General features: G+C 43.2%; 1 protein-coding gene across 1 annotated transcript; it reads left to right on the top strand.

Moving 5' to 3' along the window:
• The first annotated feature begins 1,240 nt into the window (after positions 1 to 1,240).
• LOC116626688 (zinc finger protein 14-like) lies at positions 1,241 to 16,212 on the top strand. Its single transcript, XM_032396143.1, has 4 exons — positions 1,241 to 1,398; positions 11,676 to 11,802; positions 11,988 to 12,060; positions 13,100 to 16,212. The coding sequence occupies exons 1-4, from the start codon at positions 1,396 to 1,398 to the stop codon at positions 14,661 to 14,663; spliced, it is 1,767 nt and encodes a 588-aa protein (XP_032252034.1). The 5' UTR covers positions 1,241 to 1,395; the 3' UTR covers positions 14,664 to 16,212.
• Positions 16,213 to 19,025: the final 2,813 nt, after the last annotated feature.

The raw sequence follows: 19,025 nt of genomic DNA, 5'->3' as shown, positions 1-19,025 counted from the left end.
GCTCAGGTCATGATCCCAGGGTCCTGGGATCGAGCCTTGCATCGGGCTCCCTGCTCTGCGGGAAGCCTGCTTCTCCCTCTTCTACTCCCCCTGCTTGTGTTCCCTCTCTCGCTGTGTCTCTCTCTGTCAAATAAATCAATAAAAATCTTTAAAAAAAAAAAGATCCCGCCAAAATTGTTCAAATAAGTGGAAAATGCATTAAGAGTTTTGCAATCCAAGGGGGGTGGGGGGGATGGGTTAGCCTGGTGATGGGTATTAAAGAGGGCACGTATTGAACGGAGCACTGGGTGTTATACGCAAACAATGAATCATGGAACACTACATCAAAAACGAATGATGTATGGTGATTAACATAACATAATAAAATAAAATTTAAAAAAAAGTTTTACAATCCAATCTCTTAAGCACATTAATACTTTCCAAGAACATCCCATATTTATTTATTTATTTAAAAGATTTTTTACTTATTTATTTGGGAGAGAGAATGAGAGAGAGAGCACATGAGAGGGGTGAGGGTCAGAGGGAGAAGTAGACTCCCTGCCGAGCAGGGAGCCCGATGAGGGACTCGATCCAGGGACTCCAGGATCATGACCTGAGCCGAAGGCAGTCGCTTAACCAACTGAGCCACCCAGGCACCCAAGAACATCCCATATTTATATAACCTCTTCTTGTTTCTGGTTGTATCAGTCCGAACAGTAATCAAATTACTTACAGGTTTTATAACCTTTTATCTAGCACGGTTCTCTAAGGATGCATTCAAACAATGATCTGAAATAAATTTCCTTTCATTGTAAAACGTATACCTGAGAATTTAGTCAATACATTTTACAACTTGTGGTTGGTTTTAGAAAAATCCCTGCACCCAGCTGGGACTGGGGTTCCAACTTTCCACCACAGCCAAGTGCTTGGAACGCAATAGGATTTTTAAACTGTGAAGTTAAGTTAGGGTGGGGAAGCGTTGGGTGGAAGAGCCAACGCTGTCAATAGTCAAAGATCAAAATGGAGCCAGGTGACTCTTAAGGGTCTGTATTTGTAAAGAAGGGTCGCAGTTCCACGAGTGGCCCCTCAGCATTACCCTCCAATGTAAAAATCCCTGGAGAGAACGAGTTTCAACTGGTGTTCCACAGACACCTCACCTCTGGTGGCCAGCTGTCACTCCCGAGGGAGGGAGGGTGGGTCTCGCAACCTGTCCAATCAGGGGAGACGTCAGGGCAGGTGGGTGGGGCGACGCTCCGCAGGCGCTCAGCAGGAGGCTTCTGGCTCCCGCCATTGTTGGGATCGCGGGTCCCTGCGCTTAAAACTTCCGCCTCGCTCTGCCCGGGATTCTGTCTTGCTTAGACCTGTCCCTTCCCCGAAATCGTAGGTAGAACGCCGGGAGACCCAGGAAAGCTAGAAATGGTGAGTGTGCAGGCCCGGCCTTCCAGAGAGGGAGGCGGAGTGCTGGTTGGAACCGGCCTGAGCTGGCCTCCCCGCGGACAACTCGAAGTCTGTGACTCGAGTCCGTCGGTGGCGCCGCTCCGACCTCAGTCCCCTCCGGCGCGCGGCGTGGGGGCTGGGCCGGCAGCCGGGATCCCGGCGTCCTGTCCCGTCCCTGCGCGCGGCAACTTCGGCCTTCGAGTATGTGGACAGCTCTGCGCCCGCAGCTCCGCGTCTCCCCGGATTGTGCGGTGACCCCCGGTGACAGGGGACGATCGGGACTGGCTCTCTGGAGTTCGTGCGCGGGAGGTGCCATGGTCTGCGGGGTCTCCATTCCCTCCTTTCTCTTCGTTGGGGACCCGTTTTCTCCTGAGTTTTCCAAAATTGTGGGAAACCGAGGGAAATCCACGATCCTGTCGCGGCACCCTCGCCCCCCTCCACCCGGCGCCCAGCTCTCCCTAGGACTGGCAGTCGTTGCGTAAATTTCCAGATCCCTCCTGGCCCACTTCCCATCTCCAGTTCACAGCGTCACTAGGAACTATTCGTCCTTGATGGTGCATTTCAGACAGACCCAGTATTTCAATTATTTATCTTTTTTTTCCCCCGCTGTCAATGGATGGCGCTTTTAAACGGGGATGGCGTTTGTAAACGGGTTTAGTTTTTGTTCCTGGATATTTTACGGAAGAGAAAAGTAGCGAATAACCCCCTGGAACAACGTTGTATGAAATCCTTGTGCCCCTCCTCGCAGGATCTTTCCTGGGCACAGACGTCCTATGGGAAGTCCTTTGGCTGGAGGTTCCTCTTTGAAACTTTCTTGGGTGACCTGTCCTGTCAGCATGGCCCCTCCCTCAGTTTTCACCTTTAAACGATTTATTCAATTAACTTTAGTCCAAATTTTTCAATGAATAAAAATTTATTTAATCCACACATCGTGAGAAACAGTGTAAAATATTTCCAAAGAGTCAAGAAAGGGGTGAGTTCAGGGAAAAAAAAAAAATTCTAGTATTACCCTACAGGTATTATTTTTTACTTTTTTCCTCCCTTGAGTGTGTTACTGATATTCTGAGGTCTGTTCTTAAATTGGGGATGAGTTCAAATGGATTTCCAAGGCTTAGACTTGCAGACCCGTAGTGTTCAACTATGATTAGTAGTTTATAAAACAATTTGTTCTCCTGTTAATACTGAACAGCTTATTATTTATTTATTTTTGTGAATGCAGTCCATACTTGTGAGGTTTCTTGTTGAGCCAGTAAAGTGCCTTACAATTTTTTTCCTTCCTTTGCACATAAACACTGGGTGTGAGTGGTTTGCTGGATTGTTCAAACACTGGGTTTATGTCATTTAAGATATCACTGGTGGTGCAAAGCAATGTCAGTGGCAGGCAGAGGCCTCAGGACGTGTCTCTAAGCTCTGGCCCCCTTGAGCCTTCAAGGGGAAGTATATAATGCCCAGTTTTTCTTCCTGCATAGCCTCGCCTACAGGTGTGTGTTCATTCCTCTGGCTGCTCAGGTGTCCGTATCATTCTTTCCATGTACTGACCCACTCCAGGGCTTCTATCTCCACCAGGAGTGTCTAGAAGGTAGGGCTTGAGCTCATGACCCCAAGATCAGGAGTTCTACCCACTGAGCCAGCCAGATGCCCCTAGAATGTTCTGAATGTGGCTTTCCTTCTGTCCTGTAGGAAGCAGGCTGCTCATACGTGCTGATTCTAATATTTCTTTATTTTGGGTTCCGTTACTGAGCCCTTTGGCTCTAGTTTCTTTTACACTTGGGCTCTGAAATTGTGAGTTGATTGAGAGATACAATGGGAGGAAAACAAGAAAATTGTGGAACTAAGTAGAATTTGTGTTCTCTTTAGGCAGGAGAACCTCAAGATGTGAAAGGCACTCAATTAAGTTTTCTTAAGGTCATTTTTTATTTTTGGATCAATTAGTGCATGTCCATGCCCCTAGAGAATGCTGACAGTCAACAGGCTAAAGCAGTTGAATTCCTGTTTTAATTGATGTGAGGAAAACTGCCCAAAGCTTATGTAAATATATGAAACTCAAACACCTAATGTAGGTAATATGCTACTTATTCCTGGAAAATACCGTGTGTGTGATATAGGGGAAGGACAAACTGTGATGCCCCATGTCCTGCTAGTTAGACATTGGAAAATTTTCATAAACCATACAAATGGTTTACACTTTTGTAACCTTTAGTGTTTAAAGGAATTATATCTTAAAATGGTTTCCTGTGTACAAAGTTAAAATGAAATCAAGACTGTTAAATACTTTAATATACATAAATTCGTGTGTGTGTGTATATATATATATACATATATATATATATTTTAAAGATTTTATTTATCCGGGGGGGGGGGGGAAGGAACAGAGGGAAAGAGACAAGCCAACTCCACGCTGAGCGCAGAGCCTGATGCGGGCCTAGATTCCAGGACCCTGAGATCACAACCTGAGCCAAAACCAAGAGTTGGACACTTAACTGACTGAGCCACCCAGGCACCCCAAATTTATATATATTTTAAAAATAAATTTGTAAGATAGGGAGCGTAACTTAAGAAAATCACCGTGAACATATCCTAGTTCCTTCCAGCACTGTTAAGCCCAGCCACCACCAAGTACACAGTTTTGATAATTTCTTGAGCCTCCGATATCCAACAAGCAATTGTGAGTGCATATTATTCTTGCTGATGTTTGTCCTTGTAATGAGCAGTCAGACTTTGCATTTTTGGATATTTGAGTGCTGACAGGTAAAGCCTCACCTCCCCCCTCTGCCCCCCACCCCTTGTGCTCCCAGCTAGACAAGCTGATGAGAAAGCCTGGGTGGTCTCTCCTCTAGAGCAGGCAGGAGATTCCAACCAGAAAAGCCCCTGCCTGTGTGCAGAACTCTTGCCCCTGCCCCACTCCCTAACCCCAATGAACTCCTTACCCAGCCAGTCTCTTCATTCTTTTGAAGCCATTTCAGAACTGCCTGAGAGGCAGCCTTGCCCTGAGACCTCTGTTATGTGAGTCCTAAGCCTTTTCCTACTGTCTAGGTGTCTGTGTGTGTTGTTGGGGGCTACAGAGCCATCCCCCTTAACTTCTGAACCACTTCTCAGCAGGTGGCCATAACAGTTGATGCCATGAGTAGCATGTACACATGCGACCACCCTTCCATGGATCTGTTTTCTCTCGCTTTAAGTTGCTCACCTGCTCCGCTGCCTGATGGTGGCATGGACTGCTGGGGGCTGGGAGCTCGTGCTGTGCCCTGTGCTGTCCTGTGTTGCATTGGTGACCTAGCAAGCCTCAGTTTTAGATTGAGCCAACCAAAGTTGGCAGTTGTGAGAATTTCTAGGCTTTTGGGAGCAGGACTGTTGGATTGGGGCCCTCCTTCAAGTGGTCCTGCATCGATGTCTTTGCTGGTTTCTCTCCCTGTGTTAGAGTGAAGCTGTGACAGAGGCTGGGTTGGCCCCTGTACACCCTATGGAAACAGGTGGCCTCATTCAAAGGTCACTCCTGGGAGAGCAGACATTTGAAAGGAGAAAGAAGAAAGAGAGTGAAAGGCAGCCCATAAGTGGTGGGCTGAGTCCACACTCTGAACACCAGATAGTTGAATGGGACCTTTGAGTATCTCTGCTGCTGCTGCCCCTGCCTCTTCTGCAAGAAGTATCCTGACTCTGTGGATTTTTGGGGACAACATCCATGGCTCCCTGTGGCACAGCAAAGGGATTAGTCCAAAGCTGACTTAAGCTCCTTGTCCTTAAACCCATTAAAACAACCAGTTATCACGGGTAAGGCTCCTAACCCAGATGGCACTGATTTGAGACTCTTAGGAGGAAACCATTTATAAATACCAGGGTAGAGAGGCACCCCCCTGCCAAAGTATATCCAGGGACAAAGAAAAGAGGGATACTCAAGGATGGGACTAATAGATAAAATCCTGAAACAAAAGACCACAATTTAACCGAATTGGAAATCCAAAATGTACAAAAAGAATTTATACAACAAAAAGAATTTATACAGCAATAAGAATGCACTGCTTGGCTTTTCAGCCTATACAGCATAAGTTCTGGATTAATTTTGCTATCTGATGTAATTCATTAACTCAGAAACCATTAAACAATCAATCAATACTAGGTCTCAAATTATAGTTATACCTAGGATCCCACTACATTTAAGCAGGGTACCCCTGATGGTCTCATGGGTCACTGAATAGGATATAGGGGACAAACAGCAGAGCTGTTTCTTTTCTTTTCTTTTTTAAGATTTTATTTATTTGACAGAGAGAGACACAGTGAGAGAGGGAACACAAGCAAGGGGAGTGGGAGAGGGAGAAGCAGGCTTCCCGCGGAGCAGGGAGCCTGATGCGGGGCTCAATCCCAGGACCCTGGGATCATGACCTGAGCCGAAGGCAGACACTTAATGAGCCACCCAGGCGCCCCGCAGCTGTTTCTTCTTGACCGTCAGAACTATGGTCCTGAAATTCTCCATGGTCACAGCACTGTCCTAAAATAACCCATAGTGATCTAGGAAGCTCTGAACCAATGATTCATAAATTAGATAAGGCCCTTGCCACTTACAAATTGTCTTCACAAAATGAGACCTCTTGGACTGTACCCTCTAAGTAGAGTAGTTCATATGGCCCGATGTAAATTGCATAGGCCCTTGAATGATTGAAGCCATATACAAAACCTGTTTAGTGAAGGGTTGATTATTCCCAGTGCTTCTCCTTTGAACAGCGAATTTGACTTATTCTTTACCTTGAACGAATGAATGACACCTCACAGTGGATTACAACTGTGGATTACAGTGGATTACGACTGTGTACACCATAACTGTGGTCACACCCAATGGACCTCTATACCCAGTCCCCAACTTTATGGAAATTATTGACTCAACCAATCAACAACTGGGTAAATATCCTGCGGTCACAGATTGGGTGGGGTCTGTTCTGTTCAATGGTTATCTCAACAGCCTCGCAGCTGCAGTGGCCTTGATCTTGAAGGGACACAATACACCTTTCCTGGGTTATCCTCATGGATCTTCAGCAGTTTTGCCCTCCCACACAGTCACTGAAGGCAAAGATCTGAACTGCCTCCTGGTTTCTCCAAGAACACAGGTGCCACATTACATTAATGATCTCCTCCTCTGAGGACATACTAGAGAAGCAAACGTTGAGAAAAGGAGCTAGCAAAATGTAGATAGGGCATTGTCGTGCATAAAATGTGAGGCCTGGTCAACCTTGTTATTTTACTGGAAATTGTTTGATAATCTGACACCCACTCCCTCTCTAACATTACGAGGAAAAAGCTGTTCTCTCTGTCAGCACCACAACATCTACTATGTTCCAGAGGTAACATACTTCTTGTTCACAAATTTTACTTGAACCCATTTATGCTGTTAATTACAAATGGGTGTCTGTACCTTAAAAGGCTGGAGATTCTTGAAACTGCCACTGAACTGGCACTGGTAGTGCCCACAGACTTCTTCACTTGGATGCTTCATTGACCTCCTTTCATGCCTCCTGGAGTTACCCATGATGGCCTTGAAAAAGGCTGCTCTTTGACCAGCTTGAGACATGGGGCAAACCTTGGAACTTGGGATAGCCACATACAGGAGGGCATGGCCCACTCTCTCCTCAGTCTCTTGTAAGATGCCATGGTGCTGGAGGAAGTCCCCCTTTTCCCAGACCCCTGGGTTCTCTGGGAAGCTCCATAGGAGTACCTGAGTGAAAAGCAATGGGAGTTCATAGACTTTAGGTATGACATCACCACATTCGTACATAATGGAGTTTTAGGCAGAACTGCTGCTTCTTATGTCTGAATTAGGATCAGACCAGAGGGTCGTCACAACTTACCATACATCGATCTTAGCACGAGGTGACAGTTGACACCATCTTCACCTGTTTACTAGTCTTGAGTGATTCTCTGAGTTGCCACACTGGGGTGAAAAAACGGAATCCTGTGTCTCCATTACCCCCAATATAAATCAAAGTAACACTTGTCTGTATATATATTAAGGCCAGAATACAAGGCCTTGCCAGGACACATACAATCAATGTCGGAGTCCAGATGGTACTGATAGTAACAAAGGCACTCATTTCACTTCTCAAAATACACTGTGCTGGACACTCTAACAAGGCATTCAATGGAAGTTTCTCCTCTCTTCCAAGTCTCAGGGTGCAGACGTCATAAAGCACCATAATGGCTTACTGAAATAAGTTGAAATACATTGAAAGATGGTCTGTGCCTGTCATGGATTAGTTATCAGGTGTGAATATTAATGTGTCTGTCTTTTTCTTTTCCTAGTAGACTTTTTTTTTTTAAGAGCAGTTAGGTTTACAGGAAACTTAATCAGAAAGTACAGAGACTTCCCACATAACCCCTCTGCCTGGACACAGTTTGTTCTATATTTTATATCTTGTATTGTTGTAATACATAGGTTACATTTGTTGAACCAACTTTGATGCATGAAAGTCCATACATTAAAGTTGACTCTGTGTTATATAATCTAAGGTCCTCAGCTAATATGAAATGACTTGTCTCCATCATTTTTGTATCCTATAGAATACTTTCACTCTCCTGAAAATCTCCTGTTCTCTACCTAGTTATTCACCCCTCCCTCCCACCCCAAAGGCCAGGTAACCAAAGATCTTTTGATGCCTTTTAATTTTCTCTTTTCTGGGAAGTGCCCTATGCTTGGAATCATAGTGTGTAGCCTTGTTATATTGTCTTCTTTCACTTAGAATATGATTTTAAAATGTTCTCATGTCTTTTCACTTGATAACCTCATTTCTTTCATCACTGTAGAATATTTCATCCAGTGGATATACCAGTGATTTTTTTTTTATCAGTTTGCCTATTGTAATTATCTTGGTTCCATGTAAGTCATGACAAGTGTGCATAAAGCTCCTATAAACATTCACATGTAGGATTTTTATGAACGTAAGTTTTAAATTCATTTGTGTACATTTGAAACACATAATTACTGCATAGTATGGTAAATGTAGCCTTAGTGTTAAGAAACTGCCTTTCTTCCAAAGTAAGTATACCATTTTCCGTTTCCACCAGCAATGACGGTTTGATGTTCTCATGATGTTTAGCCATTCTAATAAGCAACTGGTGACATCTCATTGTTCTTTTTATGTGCAATTTCCTAATGAGATATGATTTTGAAATTGTTTTCATGTGCTTATTTACTCTCTATACCACTGATGAGGTATGTGTTCAGATATTTTCCCATCTTTATTTGGATTGTTTCTTTTTGTTGCATTTTAAGAATATTTTGCTTGTGTTCAATACCAGTCCTTTATCAGATAAGTGATTTGGAAAGATTTTCTGCCAGACTATGGCTTGTGTTTTCATTCTGTTAACTTCTGTTTCATTGAGTAGTTTTTCATTGTAATGAAAACTTTTTTCTTTTTTTAAAGAAGTTAATCATCAAATACCACATCACAAGGATTTTCTCCTATTTTATCTTTTAGGAGTGTTGAAATTACACAATCTACACTAAGATCTGTGATCAAATTTGAGTTAATTTTTGTGAAAGGTGTAAAGTCTGTAGATTTAAAACTTTTTTTTTTTGCATGTGGATGTCCAGCTTTTTGACATTATTTGTTGAAAAGACTGTTTCCATTGAGTTACCTTTGGTTCTTTGTCAAAGATGAGTTCACTATATTTGTGTAGATCTGTAGGAAAGCAATTGCCTTTTCAGTATTAACTTTATATGTGTGTGTATATATATATATATATATATAAAGATTTTATTCATCCATCTGACAGAGAGAGAGAGAGCAGAGGGGGAGCGGCAGGCAGAGGGAGAGGGAGAAGCAGGCTCTCCAATGAGCAAGGAGCCTGATGTGGGGTTTCATCCCAGGACCCTGGGATCATGACCTGAGCCAAAGGCAGACATTTAACCAGCTGAGCCACCCAGGCACCCCAACTTTTTACATATTTATTTTTAATTTTTTGAAGTAGGCCCCATGCCCAGTGTGGGGCTTGAACTCACTACCCTAAGATCAAGTGTTGCACACTCTACTAACTGAGCCAGCCAGGCACCCCAATATTAACTTTTTAAAAAAAGATTTTATTTATTTATTTGAGAGAGAGAATGCGCACATGAGAGAGCACAAGTTGGGGGAGGGGCAGAGGGAAAAGGAGAAGCCTACTTCCTGCTGAGCAGGGGGCCTGATGTGGGGCTTGGTCCCAGGACCCTGGGATCACGAACCGAGCTGAAGCCAGACACCTGACTGAGCCACCCAGGTGCCCCTTAACTTTTAAATTTATTTTTTAGAAAGATTTATTTATTTTAGAGAGAGAGAGAGAGTGCAAGCAAGGGGAGGGGAGGGGTAGAGGGAGAAAAGCAGGCTCCCTGCTGAGAGTGGAGCCCCACGGGCCTGATCCCATGACCCTGTAATCACAACCTGAGCGGAAACCAAGAGTTGGATGGACACTCAGCCAACTGAGCCACCCAGGCTCCCCTAGCTTTTTATCTTTTTTTTTTCCTCTTGGTTCATGAGGTTTTCTTTGTTATTTGGGATTTTTTTGACATTTTATCAATTGACAATCTTGTCATGATACAAAGACAGTTTTATTTCTTGCTTCCCCAAATGTATACCTTTGATTTTTCATTATTTACCTTTTATTCCCCTTGTCTGAATGCATTAGCTAAGAATTCCAGTATAATGTCATCTAAGTGTAGTGAGAGGGGACATTCTTGCCTTCATCCTGAGGTTACCAGAAAGCATGTAGTTTTTTCAGAATAGTTCACTTATGTTAAATAACATCCCAGTTGATGTAGAGGTACATGGGGTCAGTGGGGAGGTATTCTCTTACCTCAGTGATTTGCTCTCAATCTTTTAGTGGGCCCTTGTCCCTGGGCTTGACCTACTGTGATATAATGAGAAAGATATACAGTAAGTGTCCTCAGTTCCTAGCAAAATCCTTTTGAATCCCTTGAGATTACTTGAGTGTTAATGGTGAAAGAGTGTGTTTTGTTTAATGAGGCAACTCTTGGCCACTTACTAGGTAGCTTTTATGATGGGGTTTTGGATACCTGAAATAGCAAGCTTTTTTTTTTTTTTTAAGATTTATTTATTTGAGAGGGAGAGGGAGAGAGGAGGAGCAGGGGGAGGGGCAGAGGGAGAGGGAGAAGCAGACTCCCCGCTGAGCAGGGAGCCTGAGTGGGGCTAGATCCCAGGACCCTGGGATCATGACCTGAGCCAAAGTCAGACACTTAACCAACTGAGCCACCCAGGTGCCCCTGAAATAGCAAGCTTTGATTAAATGTTTAGAATGTTGAGCTGCAGCTCCCAGCTGCTGGGTATAGGACAGGGGCTGGAAATTGAGTTAATCACCAGTGGCCAATGATTTAATAAATTGTGTCCATGTAATGAAACCTCCATCAGAATTCTTTTTTTTTTTTTTTAAGATTTTATTTATTTGCGAGAGAGAGAATGAGAGACAGAGAGCATGAGAGGGAGGAGGGTCAGAGGGAGAAGCAGACTCCCTGCTGAGCAGGGAGCCCGATGTGGGACTCGATCCTGGGACTCCAGGGTCATGACCTGAGCCAAAGGCAGTCGCTTAACCAACTGAGCCACCCAGGCGCCCCCATCAGAATTCTTAAAGACAGGATTCTGACAGTTTGTGCATTGGTGAATCCATCCAGGTGCTGGGAGGTTGGTGTGTCCATAGCGAGGTAGAAGCTCTGCACACCCCCTTCTCCATTACCCTTACCCATACCACCAACTTAGCTCGTCCTATGCATTGCACTTTTCTCTGTTCCTGCGTTGTATGCTTTACAGTAAACTGGTAATGGTAAATAAAGCATTTTGCTAAGTTTCTCAAAATCATTTCAGTAAATTAATAAACAAGACAGAATGTGGAGGGAATCTGAATTTGTAGTTGGCTGTCGAAATAGTAAACTTGGCTCCCCATTTGTAGCTGGTATCACAAATAGGGGCAGTGTTGGGACTGACTTCTTAAACTATGAATCTAACTTAAATTCTGGGTAGTTTATGTTAGAAGTGAAATGTTGGACACCTTTTTGGTGACATAGAATTGGAGAAGTGGCTTTGGAACAAATACCACATATTTGGTGTCAGGAGTGAGCAAACCCTATCATCCTTACAATGCCCCACCTTTGGAACAGGAAGGAAAGAAATACCTTTCTCCCCCCCAGTTTACTTAGGCTCTGGAAATCATATGTGAACTACTTATAAATTGAATATAGGTTTTCAGTGGTCCATCTCACCCATCCTATGTACATATATGGGATTATTTAGGACTCAGTGGCCTTTGAGGATGTGACTATAAAGTTCACCATGGAGGAGTGGGCTCTCCTGGATCCATCCCAGAAGAAACTCTACAGAGATGTGATGCAGGAAACCTTCAGGAACCTGGCCTCAATAGGTAGGGATGACGACATTCTTACTTACTAAATCAATTAGAGATCCAATGTAACTTGCTATTTCAAGGGAAAAAAATGGAAAGGGAATATTTTCATTAATAAACCTGCCATGGTCACAACTCATCATGGACCTAGAATTCTAACAATTTTTCTATAAATTTTTATAATTTATACTGCTTTTTCCTAGTGTGTATTTCAGAAGAAAAATGGGAAATCCATGATAGTGAAGATCAGAATGAAAATCGTGGGACAGATCTAAGGTGAGTAGCATTCGCATGAGAAAACAAGGTTTCATTAGAGAATCTAGAGATGTCATGAAATTTTATTTTTATTTTTATTTTTTTTTTTTAAAGATTTTATTTATTTATTTGAGAGAGAGAGAATGAGACAGAGAGAGCATGAGAGGGTCAGAGGGAGAAGGAGACTCCCCGCCGAGCAGGGAGCCCGATGTGGGACTCGATCCCGGGACTCCAAGATCATGACCTGAGCCGAAGGCAGTCGCTTAACCAACTGAGCCACCCAGGCGCCCCGAGATGTCATGAAATTTTAAAAACAAGCAAATAGGGGCGCCTGGGTGGCTCAGTCTTTAGGCATCTGCCTTCGGCTCGGGTCATGATCCCAGGGTCCTGGGATCGAGCCCCGTGTCGGGCTCCCTCCTCAGTGGGAAGCCTGCTTCTCCCTCTCCCACTCCCGCTGCTTGTGTTCCCTCTCTCGCTGTCACTGTCTCTGTCAATAAATTAAAAAAAACCTTTTTTTTAAAATATATTTTATTTATTTATTTGACAGAGAGAGAGACAGCGAGAGGGAACACAAGCAGGGGGAGTGGGAGAGGGAGAAGCAGGCTTCCCACAGAGCAGGGAGTCTGATGCGGGGCTAGATCCCAGGACCCTGGGATCATGACCTGAGCCGAAGGCAGACGCTTAACAACTGAGCCACCCAGGCGCCCCTAAAAAAAAAAATCTTAAAAAAAACCAAGCAAATAAATCAGCCCAGCTTTAAATTCATTGATCCTTAGGATATTTTCACCAAAAGTTTTTTCTCACATGTGACTGAGATGTACAGTTTCTGAAAAACAGTATATCTGGAAACTGCATGTAGAAATAGTATTTATGAATATTACTGTTTTGATAATAGCTAAGATGGAGCCCTGTTGTAAAGCTGTCAGTATGTTCATTTTCAAACAATCAAAATATGCAGAAAACCTACATTTTCCTTGAAGATGGTAAAAAAGTCACTGTCATAATTAATAAATAACAAAATAAATAACAAAGCTATTAATATGTTTCCCATTTTTTACAGCAGTCAAATGGTAGAAAGACTCTGTAAAAGTAAAGAATATAGTCAGTATGAAGAAATCTTCAGCCAGATTCCATATCATAATCAGAAGAAGAAAAGTCATACTGGAATAAAACTACGTAAATGCACTTTGTGTGGACAAGTCTTCATGTATCATTCATCCTTTAACAAGCACATGAGATCTCACATTGGCCACAAACCATATGAGTATCAGGAATGTGAAGAGAAGCCTTATAAATGTAAGGAATGTGGGAAATCCTTCAAGCATCGCCAATCCATTCGAATGCATGAAAGGACACACACTGGACAGAGGCCCTATGAATGTAAACACTGTGGGAAAGCTTTTATTTGTCACAATTACTTTCAAATTCATGAAAGGGCACACAGTGGGGAAAAGCCCTACAAGTGTACAAAATGTAGTAAAACCTTTAGTTATTCAAGTAACTTACGTAAACATGAAAGGACTCATATTGGAGAGAAACCTAGTGAATGTAAGCAATGTGGTAAAGCTTTCAGTTGTCTCAGGTCCTTTCGAATACACGAAAGGATACACAGTGCCAAAAAGCCTAAGGAATGTACAAAATGTGGTAAAACCTTCAGTTATTCAAGTAATTTACGTAAACATGAGAGAAGTCATAATGGGGAGAAACCCTATGAATGTAAGGAAGGTGGGAAAGCCTTGCATTCTCTTACCAAATTTCGAAGATACATGATCAAGCAAAGCGGAGATGGACTCTATAAATGTAAGGAGTGTGGGAAAGTCTTCAGGTGTCCCAAAAATTGTCGTAGTCATGAAATGACACACAGTGGAGTAAAGCCCTATGAATGTAAGGAATGTGGTAAAGCTTTCAGTTCTCCCAGGTCCCTTGGAAAACACAGAACAATTCATACTGCAAGGAAGCCTCATGCATGTAAGGAATGTGGTAAAGCTTTCCGTTATCCCAGTTCCCTTCGAAATCATGAAAGAACTCATACTGGGGAGAAACCTTATAAGTGTAAGGAATGTGGGAAAGCTTTCAGTTGTCCCAATTACTTGCGAATTCATGAAAGAACTCACACCGGAGTCAAGCCATATGAATGTAAGCAATGTGGAAAAGCTTTCAGTTGTCCCCAGTCCTTTCGAATACACGAAAAGACACATAGTGCAGAAAAACCCTTTGAATGTACAAAATGTGGTAAAGTCTTCAGATATTCAAGTAACTTACGCAAACATGAGAGATCTCATACTGATGACAAACGCTATGAATGTAAACTATGTGGTAAGGCCTTCAGCAGTCACTATTATGTGCAAAAACATGAAAGAACTCACACTGGAGAAAAGCCTTACGAATGTAAGGAATGTGGGAAAGGCTTCATTTTTCGCTCAGGTGTTCGATCACACATGGTAATCCACACTGGAGATGGACCTTATAAATGTAAGAAATGTAAGAAAGCATTTATTTCTCCCAGTTCATTACGAACGCATGAAAGAACTCACACTGGAGAGAAACCTTATCAATGTAAAACTTGTTGTAAAGGCTTCAGTCTTGTTAATTCTTTAAGAAATCATGAAAGAACTCATATGTGAAAGAAAGTCTGTGAAAATAAGGAATGTAAGAAAGCTATCATTTGTTGTATAGTCTTTCATGCATGCTGGAGAGAAATTACAGAAATGTACAGAATGTAGGAAAGCCTGTTTTTTTCAGAACTTACCAAAAAAGTCAGTGGAGAGAATTCCATTGGTGGTAAACAATGTAGGAAATCTTCATTTGTCCCACATCATGGAAAAACCAGGTTAGATTATTCACTGAATTCATACTATAGAGCTAACAAAAACTCTATAATTTTTACAGATATTTTCAAGGTAGTGTGAAAATTATATGGGAAAGAAATAAGTAATATGGGTAAGCTTTGTGAACATGAATTCATGTAGAATACTTCTGAAAATCTACAACATTAAAGAAATGTAATAAATGTTATATGGTCTTTATCAGGTATTCATTCTTAAAGTAATTCTTTGTACCATGGACTTCCACTTACTTTTGCAAGCAGATATTGAAGTGAGATAATTATGTTGGTACTTTTAAAGCGAGAGTTCCTAAGTTTAGAAAGTAAATTTTTCCTTAGTAATATTTTTGTATTCTTATTTTGAAGTCTGTTGGGTCCATGGATGATTGAAGTATATTTCTAATATGCAAGTAAGTTTAATTTTTATATTTAATATTCTGTAAGGAAAGGAATGTTGAAAAGTAACACTTTCATATTTTCCTTTCCCTGGTGCCCTCCTGTGGGGCAAGTACTCAATATGCTTTAGCCATTATTTCTATATTCTGCATTTCTTTATTATCAGAAAGTTCCCTTCTCATTGGCCTGAAGAGCCTTATTCTGTTTTCCTAAATAGTTGCCATATAGTTGTGAGTATGCAAAGTTCATCATACAGTATATTCTCATGTGAATTATTATTTTCTTCTTTTGTCCTTTGTTCTTTGTCATTGGTTATGGCCGGAACTTGGAGTATATAGTTACATTAAGAACAGAGGCCTGTGTGAGATAGAATAATAAATCTAGAGTTGGAGATGACCCTCCTTGGTACTGTTAATGTCAAAGTCAGTAATGTGAACTACTGTTCCTAGAATCTGTTGCATTTATGGTTTCATGTTAGAATTCACCAAAGCCTAATGTATATGAAACTTGGAATACAGAAGTGAAATAGGATTAGGCACATTTCTCAGCCACCTGTAGAGAGGTAGGTAGAAGCATACACCTTCACAGACATGTGCTCCCAGCCGGTTTTCCTCATTTTTTCCCCTGGCAATCAAGAATAATCTGAAAACCACCACCAACTGCTTGACTTCCATTTCATCTGAGCAGTAGGCTTCTACACTTGTCTCCAGAGTTCTACATCAAAGATCCAGCATGGGTTTAAATTTTCCTGCAAGCCCTCAGGTATCCACAGATTTAGATTGTTATGGTTGAGAATGTTCTCTGAAGTGCTACTCCCCTCTTTTCTAGATTTTATTCATATAAAGTCTAATTTGTATAGTAAACATATTTTTCTGTTAATACCACTATTAACTGTGTTCTTTTGGGATGATGGAGTGTTCTCTATCTTGAGAGTGTTACAATTATACATTTGTGAAAATGCATAGGGGCGCCTGGGTGGCTCAGTCGTTAAGTGTCTACCTTCGGCTCAGGTCATCGGGCTCCCTGCTCAGTGGGAAGCCTGCTTCTCCCTCTCCCACTCCCCCTGCTTGTGTTCCTACTCTCGCTGTCTGTCAAATAAATAAATAAAATCTTAAAGAAAAAAGAAAATACATAACTACTCTTAAATTATATGTGTATATTTACTAAAAGCAATTAATAGAAAATGGTAAAAATGTTTTCGCACGCTAGGAAAATGTTAAAACCCTAACTTTGATTTCTTGTGTGCAGTACATCCTCCAGCATGGGGTCCTTCTTAGGAAGTAGTCTAAGAAGTGGGGAGAAGGACATAGGCCACTATAGACCTGTCTTGGAACCCAGCCTAAAGTTAGAAAACACCCTACAGGCCTACACTTACCCTCATGTCATACATATAACTGGTAAGAAAGTGGTAAGACTCTCCTGGTGCCACCTTTAACAGCAGGATTCTCAGATCATATCCTGAGAATGCTGTTTCCTGAAACAAAAGTGCATCTAACAGAGATGCTGGTGGGAGCTGCCTGGATTTATCCTAATCTAATCTTTGGTTATCAGCATCAAGTCCTCCAAGAGCTGGTCTTGAGGCCATTTCCAGATGTTAAGTTTCCCATCTCTTACCTTCTTACCTTCTTGCCTTCTCTGTGCCAGGTTGCTGAGAAACAAGTTTAAGTATATATATATATTTAAGGGTGGGCGGGAGGGACAGAGGTAGAGAGAGACTCTTAAGCAGGCTCCATGCCCAGAACAGAGCACCACCTTGGGCTGGATCTCATAACCCTGAGATTATGACCTGAGCTGAAATCAAGATTTGGATTTTAACCGACTGAGCCACCCAGGTGCCCCCCAAGTTTAAGTTTAATGCAACACCTGTACTACTCTGGAAATGTTCTTGGTTGCAACCCCAGGTGACTGTGAAGTGAAGCTGTGGAAGAACCCAGAACGCAGGTCAGGAGGCACAGGCCCCTCAAGCATAATAATCCCTACTGCCCTATAAACATCAGCTATGCACCAACAGGCACCGTTTCACGATAGTCTCAAAAGGTCCAGGGATGTCAAAAAAGAGAACCCTGCTTTATTCTAGTCCCAGGAGGACATCAGGTGCCCTGCTGTCCCTAAACCTCCCTCCTTGAGTTCTGTGGCACAGGCCACCTTGAGGTTTCAGCTGCCCATATGCTGACTAAGCCCAGTTTCCCTCACCTAAGAGCCTCCCTCCAGAGTGAGTTTGGAGCCAACCCCCCAAGGCCCAGGCCTACCCTTTTCTGGAATAGGACTCACTCTACAGAGTTCTGGCTGGTGGTCTGTGGGAAATGGAGGTCTCTGACAGACCCTCCATAGCCCTGAGTTTCCCTTTTTAAACATGGCCCCCAGAATGCAACAGGGTCCAACGTTAAAAAAGTGGCAGGAACACGGGGGTTTCCCTCCTTCCCGAAAGCCCCAGGCGCAGGAGGTGGTGCCCTCCTTTGTCAGAGGCCACACCATCTGATTCTTGAAGAGGCAGAAACGGGTTGTGGAACGTCTTGACATGGTCTTGCAACAGCATCCAGTGCTTTCCTGAGTTTACAAAGTGATCTCTCTGTGGCTGTGAGACCTGGGGTCTAGGTCCCGAGGCTGCCATGCTCCCCACCAGCAGACGTTAACTAGGATAGACATCATGGCCTCAGTGAGGACAGGCCCACACGGCTGACCAGAGTGAGGTCTGCACACAGGTGAGACCTCAGGCGGACATGGATACCATACTGAGGAAAACTCAGCAGAGGACATGGCAGCTGAGGGGGGAGATACCAATCTGTGCTCCCCTCCGTGAATCCTCCAAAGAAAAGCAAAATGCGGGGCACCTGGGTGGCTTAGTTGGTTAAGCGTCTGACTCTTGGTTTCGGCTCAGGTCATGATCTCAGGTCATAGGATCATGCCCCGCATGGGGCTCTGTGCTCAGCAGGGAGTCCGCTTGAGATTCTCTCTCTCCCCCTCTGCCCCTCCCACCCTAACATAAATAAATAAATCTTAAAAAAAAAAAGCAAAATGAGGACATGTAATGTCATGAGGGGGGTGTTTCTGGATGCAATTATAGCAGCATGAGGGGCTGGCACACGGTGGCTCCAGCTGTCATGGGCCCCAACTCACCTCTTGAGGCTCCTGAGTTGCGTTCTTTTATTTTTCTTTTTTTCTAAAGATTTTATTTATTTATTTGACAGAGAGACAGTGAGAGAGGGAACACAAGAAGGGGGAGTGGGAGAGGGAGAAGCAGGCCTCCCGGTGAGCAGAGAGCCCGATGTGGGGCTCGATCCCAGGACCCTGGGATCATGACCTGAGCCGAAGGCAGACGCTTAACGACTGAGCCACCCAGACGCCCCTGAGTTGTGTTCTTTTAGAGATGGCCTTGTATGGTTTCTGCTCAGGAAGTGTGAAGTCACTGGACCATCAGGAGGGGCACATGGATCCTCCTTTGGGGGTTTGTTTGGGGGCCAGGTGAGACCTCTCTGTCATATGGGAAGGAGATGAGAACAATTCACTCTGCTATGATCAAGCCAAGCAGACATGGTTCCTATGATGAGGTTGGGGTGTGTGAGTGTCTGTGAGGCCAGTGAGTCAATAAGGGTCGATCTCCAGTGTAACAGGCTCTCTAGTAGGTGCTGCAGTGAATGATAGGAAGCAAATATCCTTGTCCCCTTGAGGCTGACATTCTAGGAGACCAGAAACAAGACATACAAGGAAGATACGTAATGTATCAGGTGGTGCTTAGTCCTAAGGAGGGAGAGGAAGCTTCAGGGGA

Source organism: Phoca vitulina, unplaced genomic scaffold (assembly GCF_004348235.1).
Source record: "Phoca vitulina isolate PV1807 unplaced genomic scaffold, GSC_HSeal_1.0 scaffold89, whole genome shotgun sequence".
In the NCBI taxonomy this organism is placed as follows: domain Eukaryota; kingdom Metazoa; phylum Chordata; class Mammalia; order Carnivora; family Phocidae; genus Phoca; species Phoca vitulina.
Note: the sequence above shows the minus strand (reverse complement) of the source record. Positions and strands in the feature narration are given on the sequence as shown.